The 20,978-nt window shown below is 43.0% G+C and overlaps 1 protein-coding gene across 1 annotated transcript in view; it reads right to left on the bottom strand.

Moving 5' to 3' along the window:
• Window positions 1-20,978, bottom strand: part of NSD2 (nuclear receptor binding SET domain protein 2) — a 52,668-nt gene that overhangs the window by 26,777 nt on the left and 4,913 nt on the right. Inside the window, exons 4-9 of the mRNA XM_033148417.1 lie at window positions 20,033-20,515; window positions 14,959-15,103; window positions 13,937-14,014; window positions 12,586-12,704; window positions 8,876-8,957; window positions 6,809-6,924 (exon numbers count right to left, since the gene is read on the bottom strand). Of these exons, the coding sequence (XP_033004308.1) occupies window positions 6,809-6,924; window positions 8,876-8,957; window positions 12,586-12,704; window positions 13,937-14,014; window positions 14,959-15,103; window positions 20,033-20,515 (1,023 nt within the window). The remainder of the gene's footprint in view (window positions 1-6,808; window positions 6,925-8,875; window positions 8,958-12,585; window positions 12,705-13,936; window positions 14,015-14,958; window positions 15,104-20,032; window positions 20,516-20,978) is intronic.

The following is a 20,978-nucleotide window of genomic DNA, read 5'->3' as shown; positions in this document are numbered from 1 at the left end:
ATGCAGTCGACACCTGCAAATGACCCACTTTTGAACACAGTGCCCAGTTCCCCCCAACCAGGACCTTATGGTGAAGGGCAGGTGGGAAATCAAACTAACAACAAGAAGGAGGGTAGCAAGTAGTTCCTGCTTTATTGACAGGAAATCTGTATTATCTGCCCAGGTTAATTATTACCTAACAAGAATGAGGAAACAGCTGCAAAAGTGCTCGACTGGCACAAGATCCCCTTGTAACAGGGCAACTCTTTTTGGCAGCCTAGAATTTATACTAACACAAGCAAGCTTATCAAGCAGACATGCTTTCCTTCTTTGGAAGCCTAACCCAGAAACGCGCTGAAAATTATCTTCTTTTACTTTGTCCCCTAGAAATTAATTGCATTCTTGAGCATTCCCGCTGCTGCTGAACACCGTCTCCTGCCTGCTGCGATTTATTCCTAAGGGTTTTGAAGCAGGAACGGGAGAACGGGGCGATGCAGGAACCTTACTCACTGTGTAGCACCATGGTAGCTAGCCAGGAGGAGGAGCTGCTGACCTGCTTTTCAGCTGTGCGGCAACCCCCAGGCAACCCCCACCGCAGGGAGAAAGTGAGTCACAGCAACTAACAGGGGAGGAGCCGAGACAAACAGCCTCCCCGCCCTCTCTGTCTGAGCGGCAGCGTTATCGCTCAGGCACAAAACGACCAGCCCTTCAAGGAGCAGGTCTTGGGTTTTGCAAGGAAACAGTTCAAAGCTTGCAATGAACCACGTTGGCCAAGCTTTCCCAGCTCAGAAATGATCATAGCTGTCATACCGACTGCAATTCTAGCCACGGAGGCAACCTCAGCCCTCCCAGTGACAGAGCTGGATACAGAAGCACCCCCCAGGCCATGAACCTGCTCCTTCAGGTTGAATCCTGACAAGACAGAAGTACTGTTTTTGGGGGACAGGAGGCGGGCAGGTGTGGGGGACTCCCTGGTCCTGAATCGGTTAACTGTGCCCCTGAAGGACCAGGTGCGTAGCCTGGGAGTAATTTTGGACTCACAGCTGTCCATGGAAGCGCAGGTTAATTCTGTGTCCAGGGCGGCTGTCTACCAGCTCCATCTGGTACGCAGGCTGAGACCCTCCCTGCCCGCAGACTGTCTCGCCAGAGTGGTGCAAGCTCTAGTTATCTCCCGCTTGGCCTACTGCAATGCGCTCTACGTGGGGCTACCTTTGAAGGTGACCCGGAAACTGCAATTAATCCAGAATGCGGCAGCTAGATTGGTTACTGGGAGTGGCCGCCGGGACCACATAACACCGGTCCTGAGAGATCTGCATTGGCTCCCAGTACGTTTCCGAGCACAATTCAAAGTGTTGGTGTTGACCTTTAAAGCCCTAAACGGCCTCGGTCCTGTATACCTGAAGGAGCGTCTCCACCCCCATCGTTCAGCCCGGACACTGAGATCCAGCACCGAGGGCCTTCTGGCGGTCCCCTCACTGCGAGAAGCAAAGCTACAGGGAACCAGGCAGAGGGCCTTCTCGGTAGTGGCGCCCTGTCATTTAGAAAATACCTGAAGGCAGCCCTGTTTAGGGAAGTTTTTAATTTGTGACTTTGTATTTTATTTTAGTATTTGTTGGAGGCTGCCCAGAGTGGCCGGGGAGACCCAGCCAGATGGGCGGGGTATAAATAATAAATAATAATAATAATAATAATTATTATTATTATTATTATTATTATTATTATCATCATCATCATCATCATCCAGGGAAGGCAACTGACTGATTTTTCAGACACGGGGGCCACTCACCGACAGTGCCTCTGTCTTCCCAGGATTCAAAGCTCAGCTTGTTCTTCCTCATCCACCTCACCGTTGCATCCAAGCATTAGTCCAAGGGCTGCCTGGCCTCTCCCGATTCAGATGTTATGGAGAAACAAGAGCTGAGTGTCATCAGCATACTGGTGGCACCTTGCCCCCAAACTCCTAATGACTCCTCCCAACAGCTTCGGATAGATATTCAATGGCACTTAAAAGCCCCGTGGCGCCACATAGCGTAGGCAATGGGGGACCAAAAGGAACTCTCCTAATGCTACTCTGCACCCAATTCTCATTCAAGAACACACAACGGACAACGGTATCAAAAGCCTTGGGAATCCTTTCTCCCTTCTTTCCTTCCCTTGCTGCGCTTTCCAGGAATTGAACAGCAGGAAGCATTGTCTTTCCCGGCTTCCCATTGCTGTTTGTTGCTCAAGGTTACCGCGTGGGGGGAGGGGTGAAGCAGTGAGGAGCAAAAATAATTTTAAAATCAATTTACTGCATGGGTTCTACTGAAGTTTTGTTCAAAGTGAAAGGTTCTGCTGCTGCAAAATGTTTTGAGAACCACTAGCCTAAAATGTAACGGATGAGATGGAGCTCACGGAGAGAAAGTTCTAACCGTGCAAGAAACTTCTCTTCAGTAATTTTAGGGATACCGTACAGCTTTCAATGAACACGTGATAACCTAGTGACCAGGCAGTAGGGGAAATAATTCAACCTTCTAAAGCCCAGAAAGAATAAGACCAAGAAATGGATCAGAACCAAGAGAGGGTAGGCAAAGGTAAGCCCTTTCTTCCCAAATGAACAGAATCCACATGAACAGAATCCTCATTCTGCCACTCAAAGAGTAATAGGGCGTCCCAGCACAGGCACATTTAAAAATAGCAAGGATTTCAAATATACAGGTTTGGGCATTTCGTTCACCCATTACCAATAAATAATACCCAACCTATGATAGTGAATTTATCTATAAAGACATGCCTTCCAAATTACACAGTCCAGATTCTAGGCTGCCATCTTCAGAGGGAAGAGGCAGGAACTGCAGATCCTGCAAATTCTAAGTTGTTAGATCAAGAGGTCACGGCATCACAGATACACGTTTCTGAGCATCTCTGGCTCATTAGTTCAGGGCGAAGGGGAGATACATTACTTGGATGAGAGGCTGTCAGGAGCCACACTCCCATGTACAAGTGCCAGATCTGCATACAAAACAATGTTCCATGGTTTAACATACATGTATATTTAACTGCACTCAACTTTCATCTTCCATTTTACCCATAGCTGCCTTTACGAAGGTTATTTTAAAAAAACACACTGTATCTATAATGACTGCATAACAGGGGAAAACAAACAAACAAACAAAAACTCAGAAATTCAAGAGTGCAAAAAATAAAAAATGCAGTTGAATAGCGAGCCCTATCTTGCAGCTATTCAAAGCCTCAAACATCAAAATGCAGTTTGCATCCCAATAATTGCATATGTGCAATTTGCAGACTGCATGGGTGCTTTTTGTGTATTTTCAAGAAACGCAAGTATACCTCTCTGCTGGGATGGTTTCCTCTCTGCTTTTATCGTCTTCCAGAGGAAGGAGCTGCAACTGTACTCTTTATGCTCCCTACTTTAACAGCTGATGGGTGGGAAGGGATCCCAAGGGCTTGCTAAAATCTAGCAGTTGGACTTGTACGGTCTGTGATCCAGGGGTTGCCCACAGGACAGAATGTTTTACAATAGTTTGTCCATTAATTTCCACATTCTAGAAGGCACCCTGGCTTGCCTACTCACGAGAGCTGCCACTTCAGGGCTCCCCTGAGTCCTGTGTGTACATCTTCACACATTAAGAAACTGATTGATGGGTTAATGCATTTCAAATGGTAATCTATTTCCCTAACCAAAGATCCAGAAATGCCATGGGTATATCTTTTGCACAGGGCCATTTTAAAGAGATGAGGCTTTGCCCTGTCAAATCAGTTCTGTAGCTCCTACAGTGCCCATCTGTCTAGAAAAGGACTTACATCGTGTACTTTATCACCATTGTCCAGAAGAGACTGCTACACACATTCTAACATAATCCCAATTATATTGTACTATGCGGATTCTGATGGTAAACTACCCTGACAGCCAACCTTGGTTAAAAAGCATATAAAGTATAAAAATAAATCTCACTATGTTTAGCGTGCGGCCACACTTCTGTAAGTGAAGTAGGCCATGAGCAACTATACTGTCCTTTGGTATAGGCAGAGCAGGACGGAAATTCACATACACAAACGTGAACTTTTAACAGCTTGGAAAGAGCTTTGGCTAGCACCCAGAGAACTATGATAGACAAGGACTATACAAGCTGTGGGAAGAATGAGGAACACTGTTCTCAGAAGCCGGTGCAGCACATGATAATATGAAGCTAGAGTAGATGTCAAGCGGCCTACGATGTTAGCCAAAGCTGAAGCCTGCCTGCAAAATGTGTTAAGACTGCCCTGCAGAAACTCCAGGACTTCCAAAACCCTTTCTATAAGAGTTCTTACTAGACCCACCCAACCTGCTGATGAATCCTTTCTTGCAATCCCACGAACTATTGGTCACAGAACAAGCCAGAAATGTACCAAACACTTGTTTGGAGTAATCATGGGTTAGGGGGGAGGTTCTTTTCAACCTCCAAGCAGTTAAACGCTTATACTTTTGATTCTGGTGCATAACTGAGCCACAAGGATGTTGGAACTCACAAAATCTGAGAACCATGGTCTCCTCAGCACCAAGCAGCAATAAGGAACATTCCTACCTGCTGCTCACAGAACTTTATGCTAGCCTAGGAGATATAAAGAAATGGAGGAAAGGTGTCTATGAAATCAACTGGCCAATCTGCCCTTAGTGGGTTGACTGTATCTTATTACTTCTAATGAAAAAAAGTATCAGTGGATTGCTAAACAGAGAAGAAAAAGTCACATCACCACCTACCCAACCTTGGTCACCCTTGGAATTAAAGATATTCTCTGGAATTCAGAAACCAATGGATTGGTGTTTGTTCATTAAGTATTTAGGGCCACTGTCTGCAGGACCCCAGAACAGCAGAAGGCCTTCATTTAGGAGATTGTGACAATGATCTTTGCAGTCTGTCCACATGATGCAACACAACGTCCCTCCATCTGCCTTGAGAAGTACTAACAAGCAGCCACCATAATCTCCCTCAGCTTCAGGAAATTGCCATTATAGCATCCCTGTGAGACTGAGCAGTTTCCTTCTCAAAATTGCTTCCCCAGCTACCAAGCCAGGAATCCATGATCATCATCAAGGCTGGGTCATTCTCATCTCAAATAGGTGAAATATCCAGCACTGGAGTAATTGAACTGATCATGGAACTGATCAGATCTTCAGACATTTCACCTGTAGTGTTTCCTCCTAGGGCCACTGTGAGGGCTGCTGTGTCTTCCAGAATAATTTGTACCCCCAGAAACTTCCGTATGCTGAAGTGTAGGCTCTTCCAAATGCCCAAAGGGAAAAGGAGTCGGAGGAAGGGAAGGTGCAAACGAAAACCATGCCAGATGTAATTCAGTCAACCAAGTCTATATGAGTATTTTTCAGACCTTCAGGCTCGTGCAGCCAAGTTAACAGGGAGCGCAGGCTCGGGCTTGTTACATTGGAAATGCTACCTGGCACTGCAGATTGTTTTCCTGTCCAAAAGGAGGGTCTGGACACTAAGAGCTGATTGGGGGATAGGAAGCAACCGGAGCCAGCCCAGACTCCAGCTAGGAGAGGCTTAAAGTTGCACGGCCCAAACTGAATATTCAGTTCAGTGCCTTTATAGAATTATCTAAAAATAATGACTTGGATCCAAACAGTACAATTCTACACGTCTGCTGAGAAATAGGTTCCCGCCTGCTCCAGCAACAACCTGAGCCCTACCCCATCTTGTTCAAGAGCAACAATCCAAATCCAAATCCAAAGGAACAGGGAAGTTTTGAGAAGCACGGGAAAGAGGAGGGGATCAGATGGGACCATCTAGTCGAAGCCCCTGCAATGCAGGAATATGCAGCTATCCCTTATGAGGATCAAAACCGCAACCTTGGGGTTATCAGCACCGTGCTATCCAGCTGGTTACACCGTGTCTGTATTTACAGCAAATTGCAACCATCCATGCAATCAGTGATTTACATTATTGCAACAATAATGACAGAGCTTTCTGTGTAGTTGAAAGAAACTGTAATCTTGGAACAGAGTGTTTAACTTTTTATAGAGATTATTCAATCTATGTACACTTACACTGTTGTATACATTGTGATACATACCTTAGTTATCCCAATTAGTTCCATAAAACATTGATATAAACACAAGATGACATAAATATATACTATTTAATGTGAAATTATGTAACAATTTACCAGAATAAGATGCATTTGGAAGCAAAGCAGCTCCTTGGTTGGTTCCCCCCCCCCAACTCCTTCAGGTTAGCTTGGAGTATATCTTATATGCCAACATACAAACCTATTTTAAAATGTTCAGATAAGTTGCCAAACTTTGATTTTGTAATTTTTACACAACATTTTAACTTGCGTTAGTCCTAGTACAGCTTGAATTGTATGTACATTCGAGGTATTATATACTGACTTGGAAGCTTGAAGTATGATCTTCCAGGTGCTTTTTGATTCATTCTTCTACCTTTAATAGTTTTAAAGCAATACAGAGTTCTATACGGAAGGGATTGACCAAGGAAGAAAGTCACGATCATCATGGGTGGCACTGAGTTACCCAGAGTGCTATTTCAGGAGACACTGTGCATGTGATAGGAGCATCCCTTCCCGAGCATTTGGGTATGAGGAGTGCTTTTGTTGGACCCATCTGAGATGAAGTTTCTTTCTGAGCCAGATATTCACCAGAACTTCCTCCTCTCCCTGCCTTGCACAGCTCAGTCTACCAGTGTGTGTGTTCACAGAACAGATATGCCTCGCTCTAAATTTCATTGCCTTGCTTTATGTGGATTTTGCGCATGGTTTTTAAAAAGAAGTTACGGTGTTTTATCTGAATGCCACTATTCATTCATATTTTTACCTCGTTCTCAGTTAAGGAAGCTGAAGGAGATGAAGTTTTGCTATAGGCAAGATCTGACGATTCTGCTGCTGAAGCCCGATTTCGCTTCTTCAGTGGTTTACATGCATCTGAAAGACCTGTCATTGCGGTAAAATAATTTGTTTACTAAGGTGAACTTGGAATTCTAGTGCATTTTCTTGAGTTCTGTAGATAACATCCCCTCAAATGTGTGGGAACCTTTTACAATGGAATTTTTAGACTACCGCAGTACTGAACAGTAAAATAGGTGTTAGAGAGCACTTTCAAAAGGCATTAATAGTTAAGAAACACTTCAGTTAAACCAGTTTGCACATTTGTCACTTGTTAATTAATTTGTATTCCACTCTTCATCTATGGAACGTGGAGCAGCATGTGTTAGGTTTTCCTCAATTTGTCAATTAAGTAGAAACTGGGGTTTAAAAAATACAGTGGTACCTCGCTAGACGAATGCCTCGCTAGACGAAAAACTCGCTAGACGAAAGGCAGTCTCGCAAGACGAATTTTCCTATGGGCTTGCCTCGCAAGACGAAAAAAATTCCGATCCCCCCCCCAGTCAAACCGCTATTCCCCCGTTGGTGCTTCGCAAGATGAAAAATTCGCTATACGACAGCACTCGCAGAACGAATTAATTTCGTCTTGCGAGGCACCACTGTACTAGCAAATTTGTTTTCAGGGATAAAAAAGACAACCTAATGGTGGGTGTAGTTGTTAGGATAAAACATGCCACACTACAACACCCAGATTTCTTTCTTAAGCAACAATCCTATACATTCTTACCTTGAAGCATATTCCACGAGCACAATGGGGCTTACTTATAAGCTCACATTTGTAGGATTGCACTGTCACGGAAGTGTATCTAGACCAATAGCTTTTAGAGTTTGGTTCTCTACCTCCCACTCCTCCCCCTCACTGATCTGTCGAACTAAATCTTACAAAACAGCACGCAGGTGGCGCTGTGATCTAAACCACAGAGCCTAGGGCTTGCTGATCAGAAGGTCGGCGGTTCGAATCCCTGCGACGGGGTGAGCTCCTGTTGCTCGGTCCCAGCTCCTGCCCACCTAGCAGTTCAAAAGCAAGTCAAAGTGCAAGTAGATAAATAGGTACCGCTCCGGCAGGAAGGTAAACGGCATTTCTGTGCACTGCTCTGGTTCGCCAGAAGCGGCTTAGTCATGCTGGCCACATGACCTGGAAGCTGTCTGCGGACAAAGGCCGGCTCTCTCGGCCAGTAAAGCGAGATGAGCGCCCGCGACTGGACCTAATGGTTGGGGTCCCTTTACCTTTACCTTCTCTACCTCCCCCTCCTTGCTCTGTTGAACTAAATCTTACAGAACGGCGTGACAATGGTATGAAGTTGAATTCTAAGAACTGCAAGCAGAACAGAGGTTTGCAGTCTCGTAAAAGCTGTTTCAGAGGGTCAGGGGACCTTCGAACACGATGTCTGGTGTGGTGTGGCACTGTAGATGCAAGGGAGCAAATGGGCAGTAAGATCCCACCTTTTGCAAGCACAACTGGTCTATGTTCATTGCAAGTGCACCATCGGATCCAAGCCAAAGAATCCTGTTGCATGTTAAAAACTAGCTCATAGAATGACTGAGGGTTCTCTGCACTCTACTTTACCAGGTACAGTGGTACCTCGGGTTACAAACACTTCGGGTAACAAACTCCACTAACCCGGAAGTAGTACCTCGGGTTGCGAACTTTGCCCTAGGATGAGAACAGAAATCACACACCGGTGGCGTGACAGCAACAGGAGGCCCCATTAGCGAAAGCACACCTCTAGTTAAGAACAGTTTCAGGTTAAGAAAGAAACTCTGGAATGAATTAGGTTCGTAACCCGAGGTACCCATATGTCTAATGAATTCCCATTCTTCACAATATTAGAAGAAGATATGGGCCAACAACAGCAATACAGAAAAACAACAACTCATGCCAGCATTCAAACAAAGCCACATTTTTTCATCAAACTAGGGAGTTGGCAATCTTCAACAACTGGAATTTATAATAATTTAATTGAAAATGTTACATCAAAGCTTGTTCTGACCACATTACCTGACTGGTTCTTTTGTGAAGAAGAGGTTTCTGTGACTTTAGCTGAGTTTGTTTTTGCTGTTTTGTCATTGCTTGTCTCCCTCTGTTACAAAAAAATAAAAATAAAAATGAAATGAAAAAAAAAAAAACCTAATCTGGATAAATGTGGAAATTACCAGGCAAATGTCTTTGTAATACAAAACTACAGAAGATACTATGAAGGTAAAAACAAACAAACCACAGCCATCTCATTTATATGGAATCTCTTGAAGGTGAGAAACTATCAATCAAAACAATCATTTATTAGTATTACTAAAGGTTAAACACAAACCTGTTGCAGGCATGGTCTATCCAGAACTCAGTATTTTTGTAACCATAAATCTGACTGGTGCGGATATCAAGGGTTTCTATAATGAATTTCAGAAGGTGCTAAACTTTGTTTTGACCAAGTCAAGTTGATTAAAGTATGAAATGTTCCATTTATGCTTGAAATTACATTGCGTTCACTAAGATAAAGCTACCCAATTCTATTCTCAATGAAGACTTTTAAAAAAACAACCATGTTATAACCACATGCTTTGATTTCATATAAAAGGGACAAAGCGAGTATTGTGGCAGAGACTGCATCGCAAAAAGGTGCTCACTTATTTCCAGTGTACGGTTGCCATATTGTGAAGAGCAAAAAAGAGGATGCTATGACGACTCTCATTTTAAATACCCCTACTGGTCATGTTGTGTGGATGTCTTCCAAAGCAACTACACTATTCCGAACTTAAAAATGGAAAGCGTAATGCTGGTGGTCAACAAAAGAGGTTTGAAGACTGTCTCAAGGCAAATTTTAAAAAATGTAGTATAAACACCAACAATTGGGAAACACTTGCCTGCGAGCGCTCCAACTGGAGAACAGCCTTTACCAAAGGTGTCGTGGGCTTTGAAGACACTCGAACTCAGGACGCAAGGGAGAAACGTGCTAAGAGGAAGGGGTGCTTGGCAAATCCACACCGTGATCAACTCCCGCCTGGAAACCTATGTCCCCACTGTGGAAGGACGTGTGGATCCAGAATTGGCCTCCACAGTCACTTACAGACTCATTTGTTAAAACCGTGTTTATGGAAGAAAATCTTAACTCGGCTACGAGTGATCGCCAAAGAAGGAAGAGCAGAATCTGCGATATATTGCTGAGGGGGGTAGGAGAAGAGAAGAAAGCAAGTCTTCAACCATCAGTTACGTCTATGTCTCATCCAGAAAGTATAGCCAGAGACTTTTTGACGAATTTTTAAAAAATCCACCCGGACATAAATTTTACCCCTGAGAAAGAGAATGTGTCCTGAAAAAAGAGGACACATGGACACCCTAATCCAGTGTAAAGAACAGCACAAAATTGAAACCAAAGGAAATAATTTCTCTCTCTCACTCTCTCTCATGCCGACAGAAACACCAAGAAGTTGCAATGTTATCCACGATGCTGCAATACCGGGGACAGTATGACATTCTTCATGTGGCCAGTTACAGAGGCTGCTTCAGCCCATTCAAAGCCCTGGAGGGCTCCCTGCCTGCAGCCGCACCATCAGTCAGCAAAGGCTAGGAAGCAGAGCTTGCTCAACCTGTACTTTTTCCCTTGCCACCCCCCCCCAAAGTATGGCAAACTCACAGCAACAGCTCCTGACGGGGTTAGGGCTGGAGTTATTCCCTGGACATGGGAAGAGCAGGAAAAGACTGGCGGCTTAATTTTTTTTTTTTTTTTTAAGGGTTAAGCAAGGGGGCAAAAGTCAGTGCTTCAGTTCCTTCTAGGCTTTCCTTCCTGCTGGGATTCTTGTGGAATGGGGCCCTTCAGCATTCTGAAGAGGCAGAGGCAACTGGCCTCTTGGAAGCCAAAATACTTACAAGGCTCTTAAGATTTGAGGGCTGTTTTCTGCAACAAATATCAGCAAGATCTTTTATATTGCTTTATTGGGCAAATCATACATAAGCTGCTGCTGGAGCAAAGTGACCAAAAGCATTTTTTTTAAAAAAAAAGAGAGCTGCAGTTGTTGAAAAGGACTGGTTGGTGTTGAAAAGCTCCACATTCAAGAAAATGAGGGCTATCCGTCAGTTCCTAAACCTTCTCCTCCCTTCCCAATTGTTCAGAATGCTGTTGGATAGGAACGGAATCCCCAAATTCCAAACAAGCAGAGGAACCCCCCCCCCCATTTGCACTCTAGAAAGATATCTGAATCAAGCCTTAAATATACTAAGTTATAAGTTTATGGTCTAAAGGATTATTCCACGAATGATTAACACTGAAATCCTGAGTACACATTTAGGTAAGAGTCCCATTTGTTTAAGATTAAGGTTTACTGACGTAAAGTGTAACTTAACAAACTGTTCTGCAAATTCTGGGCTACCTTGAGTAAGAACAACAAAGCCCACCTCATGCATATTTTCAATTTATGTGCGAATACCTCCCATCACTAACAAGAACTGAAAAATTGCTGCACTCATAGAATCAAACAGCAGAAAGTCAATGCACTCCAATTCAAATCAAGAAAACACCAGCCTCACTATCAACAGGAGCCCACAGAATCCTACTTTATTGTAGTGGTTTCTGGTACTGAATTGCACAACACCAAAAGCAATTCTAAGCGTGCATGTCTTACCCTCAACATCCGTTTTAAAAGGTTGTTATAAAATATACCCCATGCTCTGTGTATTAAAGACGGCCACTGGTGTTCATATGACTGTAGTGTACAATTATATTTTGCATAGCAAAATATTTCAGAAAGTTGCCCTATTGCTCTGCACTGCACAAACTGGGACGCATTCAGAGAAGAGCAATGAAGATGGTCAGAGGTATGGAAAACAAGACATGAGAAATGGTTAAAAGACCTGGGTATGTTTAGCCTGGAGAAGACATTTAATACTCTTTTTAAAAAACTGATAAGCCATCACACTGAAAAAGGCAAAGATGCGTTCTCTTCTGCCAGATGACAGGACTAGATCTAATGAGCTTAAGTTCCAGGAGAGCTAATTTTGGTTAAACATTAGCAAGTGAGCGTTTAAACCAAATGTGGACGTGGGTGTGTGGTCTAGCTATGCTTGTTCTTTCTCACTTATTTATGTCCATCTTAATTGAGGCCTATTAAAATTCCAGCATTTCCGCCCCTTTGCTCATTGTGAAGGGCAGTTAGATATGCAAATAGATCTCAGATGGAAAGGGGATTAGTGCAAGAAATGCTGCATTAAAAAAGCAGCAATGGCTCTCTAAAGCAGTGGTATTCCTCTATAGCAGGCTTCCTCAACCTCGGCCCGCCAGGTGTTTTTGGCCCACAACTCCCATGATCCCTAGCTAGCAGGACCAGTGGTCAGGGGTGATGGGAATTGTAGTCTCAAAACATCTGGAGGGCCGAGCTTGAGGAAGCCTGCTCTATAGTGTTCCTGGAGCCATGTGAGTTATTTGTTTTCCCAAATACAGTCCATTATCTTTTCCCCTCTTGGCCTTCCTGACACCTCCTCTCCCACTTACTTGGCAAAAAGGTCAAGGAAAAGTCAGATTCAATGATGCATATGACATCCTAGAGGATGTACTCAAATACACCCCAAACCTGTGTTTTAAATTCATTCTGAGTAACCATTTCATAGTTAACGCATTTGTCTGCAGTGAAGCAGAACACTATAGAAACTCTGAAAAACTGAAAGATATAATCAAGTCGGGTGCTATTATAATGTACCAAACAAGCCAACAATGTAGTTACCTTTAGGTAATTCTTCTTATCCATCCTGAGTCTTTTCCTAGGAAGTTCCTGAAGTTCAAAATCTTCTTTAGGTTTTCTTGTCCTCTTTATTGGTTTCCTTTTATTTCCATGTAAGTTACCTTGGAGCAGGGGGATGGGGGGAAACTTACATGAAAAAGATCTAAAGCTCATTTAGAAAGTATCTTGAACTCATCTAGTTTTCATCAGTTTTAATATGCTTTATTAACCCTTAAAAGCCTGGGGCTTGCAAGTCCTGTTTCTAAAACTAGTTTTACAGTACAAATCTTTCAGGGCTAAGCTTCTTATCAAAACACACCACATGGTTATTGTGCAAGTTAACATTCGTTTCCTTGTTTCAAGCAATTTACCAATGGACCCACAATTTGAAGTCTTACTCTTGGTTTAAAATAATTTTCTTCCGGGAATTAAGGTCTTACACAATGGAAGGCTTCAGTTACCTCCGTCTGCAAGATCACTAGTGCCATTTCTCCCAGAGTTTGGCAGACGTATAGCAATATATGTAGCATGTGAATTTATTTTGCACGAAGGCCAAGAAAACCCCGTTTAAAATGTTCTGTCTCAATCAAAGCCTAGAAGAACAAATTCCATCAATACCCTGAATGTTTACATATGAGGGGAGATGAAGTAGTCAAATTCCATGTTACAGAGGTGTAGCTCCGAGACAAAAGGATCAGCAGCCAATCAACAACTCTGCTCTGGTGTAAAGACTTACTTAAAAAAAAGGGCAAACTTCTTAGCAGTCTATATGGAAAAAGTAACAGCAATCTATATGGAAAAAGTAACAGCAATGAACTTCATCTCAACCGCTTTCCCCATCTCAGCAGAAGTGCCTTGAGGACTAGCTGCTTCATGTAACGGTCAGAACGTAATATGATATCCTGTTACAAATGCTAATAAACTATTTTTTTACAGCTACAGGTAACTGTCCAGACATGAGTCATGTCAATTAGGAAGCTTAAAAATACCACAGCCGGCAGTTATTACATACGCCAGTGCTTTCCAAACATAATATATTGGCATAATCTATACTGGCATACAACGGTGATCATTTGCAGACTGCTAAAAACATGCCCAAGCATGAAATACATATTGTATAGATATGAAACAAGCTATATCCATTTTGATTATTTTGTGGGACGAAGCTATCAGGAAGTTGAACAAAATTCAGCACTACAGCACTCAAGTATTTAATTCGGGAGCCATAAAAATTCTGAAGCCAAAGGAACACAACATCTGAGAGAAAAACGATGATTTGTGAGCAATTACATAAAAGGCAGACTTAAGAATTACTCATAATGAATTAATAGTACACAGCACAGATTTCAATTACTTCTGGATCTTGATCTCCTTTTAGGGGATTCTTGAAACACTTTACGCTTGGCCTCGCCCATATTCTTCTGTGACGAACCTTTAGAGATACAGAATGTTGTGCAGTGTTGTTTGTTTGTGTTTGTTTGTTTTAAAATAGACATCCATTATTTTACACATTAAGACAAAGCTGTCAACTTTCTCACAAGATGTTATTTAATACACAGATAACAAAACTGACTGCACTTTTTATACATTTTTTTTTCCAAAACTGACAAACCTGTCAAACACACCTTCATTCCACTCATTGCCCAAAGCAGCAACCTGATGGCTTAAAATTTCCATAATAATCTAATGAAGTTAATATGCTAAATATTTATTACTTTATTACTACTACTACTTTTACTGAGAAAGATCACTAATATAATTCCCTCCCCTTTCTCCTTCAGGTTTATTAATTATCCCAAATAACTTTTAGTACTATATCAGGATATTGAGCTTAGTGTTAATATCAACCAACCAACCAAAATGCCTTGCAGGCTGTGATGCTATTCTAGAAGACCAGCTCAGTGCTCAATTGGTCATTTATAATTTGGAAACATGCATTTCTGATGGTTATGCATGTCAACTGTTTCACTTATTATAAAGAAAGGGAAATAAAATTACAAATGACACTGTAATTTTAAAAAGTTTGATTATGTTTAATGATAACATTTAAATGCTATTATTTCTCCTCATTTCCACCGTTCTCACTTTGCTAACAGTGAGGGAGCTGCTTATAGGCAGGAAGGGAATGAGAAACCAGCAATATCTAAACAGTAGTTTTACACAGAGAAACTCCGCAGAACAATGACCAAGAAATGCAGACATTATTGACTTTTATTGTAAAGACTGCATTCACGGCTATCATCACGACACACCAAAATCAGAAGTGGAGAACAGCAAAGTCTGCCCCCCACTACAAGTCTCAAGCTGTGTGCTTAGGTTAACACCACCACATATATTAAATTTAGTTAGAGTATACTAGCACAGTTTTACGTTTACCAGTGTCTTCTTCAGATTTAGGAGAGGTCACTATGGCAAATTTTGTGTTATAGCGTGCTTTCTGTTTTTCACTAAGCATGTTCCACTGTGATTCCAGCAGCTCTTCAATTTCGTCACTTGAGGCATCTGGATGTTCAGCAATCACCTGAACAAACATAATACTCGTTCAAAGTAGGAATTAAAACATATACGTAGTTAAAACTAACACTCTGCATCTAAAAGTAATAAAGTAGATATTAAGGTTCCTTTTCATACTGTGGGATCCAGAAGGCAAAATATTTATTTGTATGTGTTTATGTATGCTTATTAGCATCATTTAGTAATCTGAGCTGGCTTTACATTAATTTGAACATTTTATTGTGCTTGATGTTATTTTTCCATTTGTGTACAAAGATTTTTGAGTTTATTTTGTAAGGAAAAGTGGAGCATTTTTTCTAAACAACTAAACGTGATCTGTAATTATGGAGTGGAAAACCTCTGATCTGGCACAGCATCTGTGATCCTTCAGGTGTTGTTAGACCCGACTCCCATCTATCTCAGCCAAAACAGTCAATGGTCAAGAAGGATGGGAGTTGTAGTCCAGCAACATGTGGAAGGCCACAGGTTCTCCACCATGGCCTGGGGTCAAGAAACTGAGCTACGAGCCAGGAAGTCCCTGGTTTGAGTCCTGTCTCTGCCATGAATTCTCTGTTCTCTCACCCTTTCTTCATTGTCTCACAGAAGAACAGAGCAGAAAGCCACCTTTTCTGGGGAATGCTGCAGGCCTGCAGTTCATTCAGCCACTCAAGCAATTCCTCCTTGCTTGCCCTTGCCAGGGCTTGCTTACAGATTTTCACCCTGTGCTTTATTTAATGTTGGGGGAACCACACTGTTAGGCCACCCTGGTGAGCAGCTGCATGCTTGGTAGCCTACAACTGCTGAGAGCACTTCAATCAACCCATGAGTATGGGAGGGAGGGGTCAGCCCAACAACTACAAGATCTGTGATGTTGCAGCGGGAAATCCTAACCCAGTCCAAGAACTGCCAGCAGCTACACGCTCTGGGGCATTGCAGCTGACAGCAGCTTGCTCAGCATCCAGAGGGGGAGCTGTTCTCCATCACTCTGAGACTAGCTCCTTCAGAAAGAGTGTAACCCCATCTAGAGCAGGGCACATCCCACTCACCTGGTCTTGGTAACCACCCACAAATAGTTCCTCGGTTTTGTCCGCATTGAGCTAAGTTTATTGGCTTTCATCCAGTCCATTACTAAGGCAAGACACTGATTTAGCACACCTGCTGCTACACCTGCAGCCGTAAAGGACTAAAGCTGCGCAGCACCAGCATATTGCGGACAGCGCACTCCAAAATGGCGGACGATCCCTTTAAGTGGTTTCATATACATTTCAAACAGCACGGGGGATAAAATCAAACTCTGTGGCCTCTCAACACTGAAGGTTCCACAGGGTTGTACAAAACTCCCCAAGTAGTCGTTCAGTTAGCAAAGCAATGCCGGCCACTCCCAACAGCCTCTCCACAAAAAAGCCATGGTCGATGGTACCAAAAGCCATCCAAAAATCAACAGGGGCACACCAGAAAAAGGCAAGAGGACAACTAAGGCACATAATTCTCCATTTTCTCCCAGAGCTTTGAACATGACACCAAGTGATTTACAAACCAGTAACCCCGCCCAGCTGTCAAAATGGCCCATGGAGCATGAGCAAGTTCCCTCAGATAGATCCAGCTCCCCATCCCTGACATAAGCTTTGTAGACTATAATCCAGTTCATCAGAAGCCTGAAGTGTCATCCTAAATTGCAGGGACACACATCATTTTATATAGTTTAAAAAAACACCCCACTATTTAGTTATTTAAAAGCAGATTCCATAACATTCCATGAAGACATGGGATACATTTAAGGAACTATCAAACGCCCAGCGTTGTCACCTTTTGTTTCAATACATGTTATCAAGATGGTCTGCTGGCGGATTTCTTATGGAACATGCCAACTATTTTTTTGTCAATTTAAGGCAGGATGGGGAACCTGCCTACCTATGGGCCAATCTTCTTGGCCCACCCAGTGTGTGTGTGTCCAAATTTTACCTGTGAGGCAGTTCCCCACACACACACCTGCCCACCCATCAGCTGACATCACTGCCCTGACTCCCACCACCAGACGAAATACTCCAAATCTCAACTCAGGAAATCCTGAAAGCTTTACTGATAAAATCTGCACACGGTCTCAGCATCAGCTCTAAGCGCATGGTTCAATAATTCATAAGTGGGAGTTTTTGGATACACAGCTAGACATAAGCAAAGGCATCCCAACAATGGACGCGCCCCTCCCGCTCTGGTCCCAAGTGAGGAGACTCTGCTTGCAAGCGGGAGCTCCTGATGGGGAGGGGCGTGTGTCTGCTGGGGATGTTTGTGGCAGCCCATCATTGACAATGGGACCTGTGTTGAACTCTCCAACTCCCACCACACCTCCAATTCAACCAGCTCCACGCATTCTCCAGCTACCTATTCTGCTACTTGGAGACCTGGCTCTGAAGAGATGGAGAAGGAACTGGCCAAGTTCATGCTGCCTCCCCGAGACTGGCATCTGGCAACGGCAGTGCAGGTCTCTCTTCTCCATCACTATCTGAACTTTCCCCCACTGCCAGCCGTGGGGTCTTCTTCCTGAGACAGATCCTGCCATCCACACCCCATCCCAGCTGAAACTACAGGACCCGTGGTGGCTGGGGGGGCTGATAGGTGAAAGAAATGGAAAGGGACGTGTTTCTCTTTAGCACAACTTTTCACATGGCGTACCTGCATCTGCTGCCAAAAGGGACATTTCCCTCACTGATTTGGGAGGGGACTCTGTACAAATATACGTGGAGTCCTCTGCTAAAGTAATAGCGGGAAGCCCCCTTTCAGCAGGGGATTCTGACGCACAGCCCCTCCCTAAATCAGGAAGGGGTGTGAATCATAACTTCCTACTAAAATGATGCCCCCACCACCATCGTTTTAGCAGAGGATCCCATGCAAACCTACACAGAAGCCTGTGTTAAAACAACTGTGGTAGGGAGAGAAAGACAGTGTTCGAAACCCCCCCCATTGCCCTAGGTGCATTTTGCAACAGGAAGTTTCATTAGTGCAAACAGTTTCTCAGCTCTGGGCGCAGTAGTGTGCCTACAACTTCAGATTAAAACTGCAGAGTGGAAGGAAAGGAGGACTTTTTTCTGCCTCCCCCACTTCCAGTTACTCTCTGAAGACTGGAGAAGAGACCCTCTTAAGAATATTGGGGGGTGGGCAGGAGGAGGACAAGACCATGTGAAAAATGAACACAGTATTTTAGCTGCCGTTCATTCATTTTCGACTTTGTATTCTTCTTATAAAAAAGCGTGCCTAGACATTCCATTGTTACGCCCATAATCTAGGTTAAAGGTGCCACTTAGCAACTAGCTTTCATATCTCAGTTTCTAACACTGCCAGAAAGTATTAAATCTGTTCAAAACATGAAAATAAAACGACAAAATTGTTGATATTTAATCTAGTGAACAATTCTTGCAATAGACTTTGATTTTTGTTTTTTGATCTGTTAAAATCTACAGCACAAATTGCAGTGATAATGGCCTGGTTTGTACTATGGTTGCAGATACGACTTCACTCTCAACTGCTGGAATGTGTACTTGAACTGTGATGCCTTTCGCTTGCCTGCAGACAAGACGATGGAGGAATGGAGAGGCGGTTGAAACCTCTGGCTTTTGTGTGGCTGGAACGCAACCTACTGTGCAAAAGTTGAGTCGGTCTACTTTTGACTCTGGCCTCACCCACTTTTGGCTCTGGCTGCATCCACTCATGCAGACTCAGAAACGTTACCCACAAAGAAATGTGGTCCTAGCAATGAAAAAGTTTCCCCACTATGAACAAACCAAGGCAAATCTGGCTTGCCTAATCATCCAAACCTGGGCTTGTAGTTTGTTTCTCTCTAAACAAATCATAAATGGTAAGGTCTTTTCAGACTTGCCACACCTTGTCATGATATTCAAAAGCTGCAGCTATTCTTAAATACGTTGTAACAAGCTAACTTTAAGCCAATGATTATGAAGCTGGCTTGTGCCAACTTTCCACGATTAAGATTAACCACAGTTCAGGGTGCTGGTGACACACTAAACTGTGATTAATCAAAAACAGAAGTGGAAGCTCTTTGCAACTGCGCCACGCTCTCTTAAAGCTGTACTCATGTTGCCTCAGATATCTTTGGCCTTTGCCTGGAAAATTGTGACGCATGTTTCACTTACAAAACACCCATAAGAGGTGCTCATTTTTCAATTTATGATTATCTCTTCATCACCAGTACTCTGCTACCAATACCACCGTTTCTATATATACACACACATAAGATTCAAGCACATGTCCCCTTTTCCCTCAAAGCATCTGCCAAGGTAATGATTGAGGCTGCAAAATACACACAGGGCTTAACCTTTCATCCATGCTGTTTTCCCAACCTAAATCTGCCCTCCAAACTGAACTGCCCCACCAGAGAAAACCCAGAACTATCAATGTATTTCAAATAGGTGGATGAGAGGGAGGAGACAGACAGATAAGACACTGGGTCAGAGATGGACAACCCTTTAAGTCTGTATACAGAATAGTGGTTGAGGTGAGGATGAGATCTGAACTGGTTTACATTATCTACCTTGATCGCAACACTGAAGAAATGTTAGCAGTTCCACCCTCAATAACCAAGACTTCTGTTTTGATTTAAAAGCCCATTTATGCAGGTAAGCCAATGCATAATGCTGCTTTGGGGATCAAATGCTTCTAGGCCATCACAAGGTCACTCTCTCAGTTTAAGCTATTTCACATGTTTGATGCCACGAGAAAATAGGTTAACCCCATGCATTATGCTTGATCTCCTTTGAGGAAAAATGGGGTATATTAATAGGTTTCTGTATGCACACATGTGTACATGTGTGTATATTTATGAGAGAACAGGTAGAGTTCGTGTATTAAGAGTGCTTGTGGCACCTCTGAGACATTATCACAAGAAAAACAGATATGCATATGAATTAAGCTTTGTAATACATGTTCTGAAGGCAAATGCACAAACCTCATCTCTGTGCTTCTGACAAAAAACCAAGAACTGAGAAACTGCATCTCCCTTTCTGTTTCGTGGGGTGTACGCAACAACTTTTTTCCTAGCAACAGGAGACCCTGTGCTCCTTTTGGCTTCTCTCCCTTCAAGGACTTTTTCAGGGGTGATATTCTTAACTGGTTCAATGCCTTCATCCGACTCATTCAATGCAAGCAGTTTTGCTCTCCTCCTCCTCTTGGTAGGAATATCGGATTCTTTCTTTGATTTCAAAGTCTGAGAAATGTCTTCATCTGTGTAAATTTTATCCATTTCCTCCAGAGACTTTACAGCAAGACCTGCTTCTTTTGCCACTTGAGGATTGAGAAGAGGTCTTCCCCTAACATAAATGAAGGTGTACTTGACTTTTCGTTCCTCTGCTGTCAGGGACAATGCATCTTTTGCTTGCTTAACACCCATTTCCCACTGGGGGCGTAGTTTTCCTGAAACAGGTTTTAACATCTGCAGGGAAGCACACCAACAAAAGAGAATGAAAGGAAACCCTTACCCGTAGGAATCATGAAAAATGTCAGTCTCCTATTAACAATGAAGCTTTCACTCCAAAATGTAAAAATAAAATTAAAAAATGCTACTAAACAAGGAGTGCTGAATTGTGAATGGAACAATGACTTGAAAAGAAATGTGCCACGGCTGAAGCAGTAATACACACAAAAACAACATGACATACGAAGTAACATGGCTGAGCTATGGTATTATGCTAAAACTGTAAATGTGACAACATGAGAACGGGCCTTTTCTGTGGCATCTGTAGAATGCCCTCCCAAGAGAGGCGCACCTCGTGTCTTCTTAACATATCTTTAGGAGCCAGGTGAAAACAATCCTCTTTATTCTATGGCCTGTTATTATTATGCGTAAATTATGTTACTAATGTTGTACACCGCCCTGGGATCATTGGATAAAGGAC

Source organism: Lacerta agilis, chromosome 5, assembly GCF_009819535.1.
Source record: "Lacerta agilis isolate rLacAgi1 chromosome 5, rLacAgi1.pri, whole genome shotgun sequence".
NCBI lineage: Eukaryota > Metazoa > Chordata > Lepidosauria > Squamata > Lacertidae > Lacerta > Lacerta agilis.
Note: the sequence above shows the minus strand (reverse complement) of the source record. Positions and strands in the feature narration are given on the sequence as shown.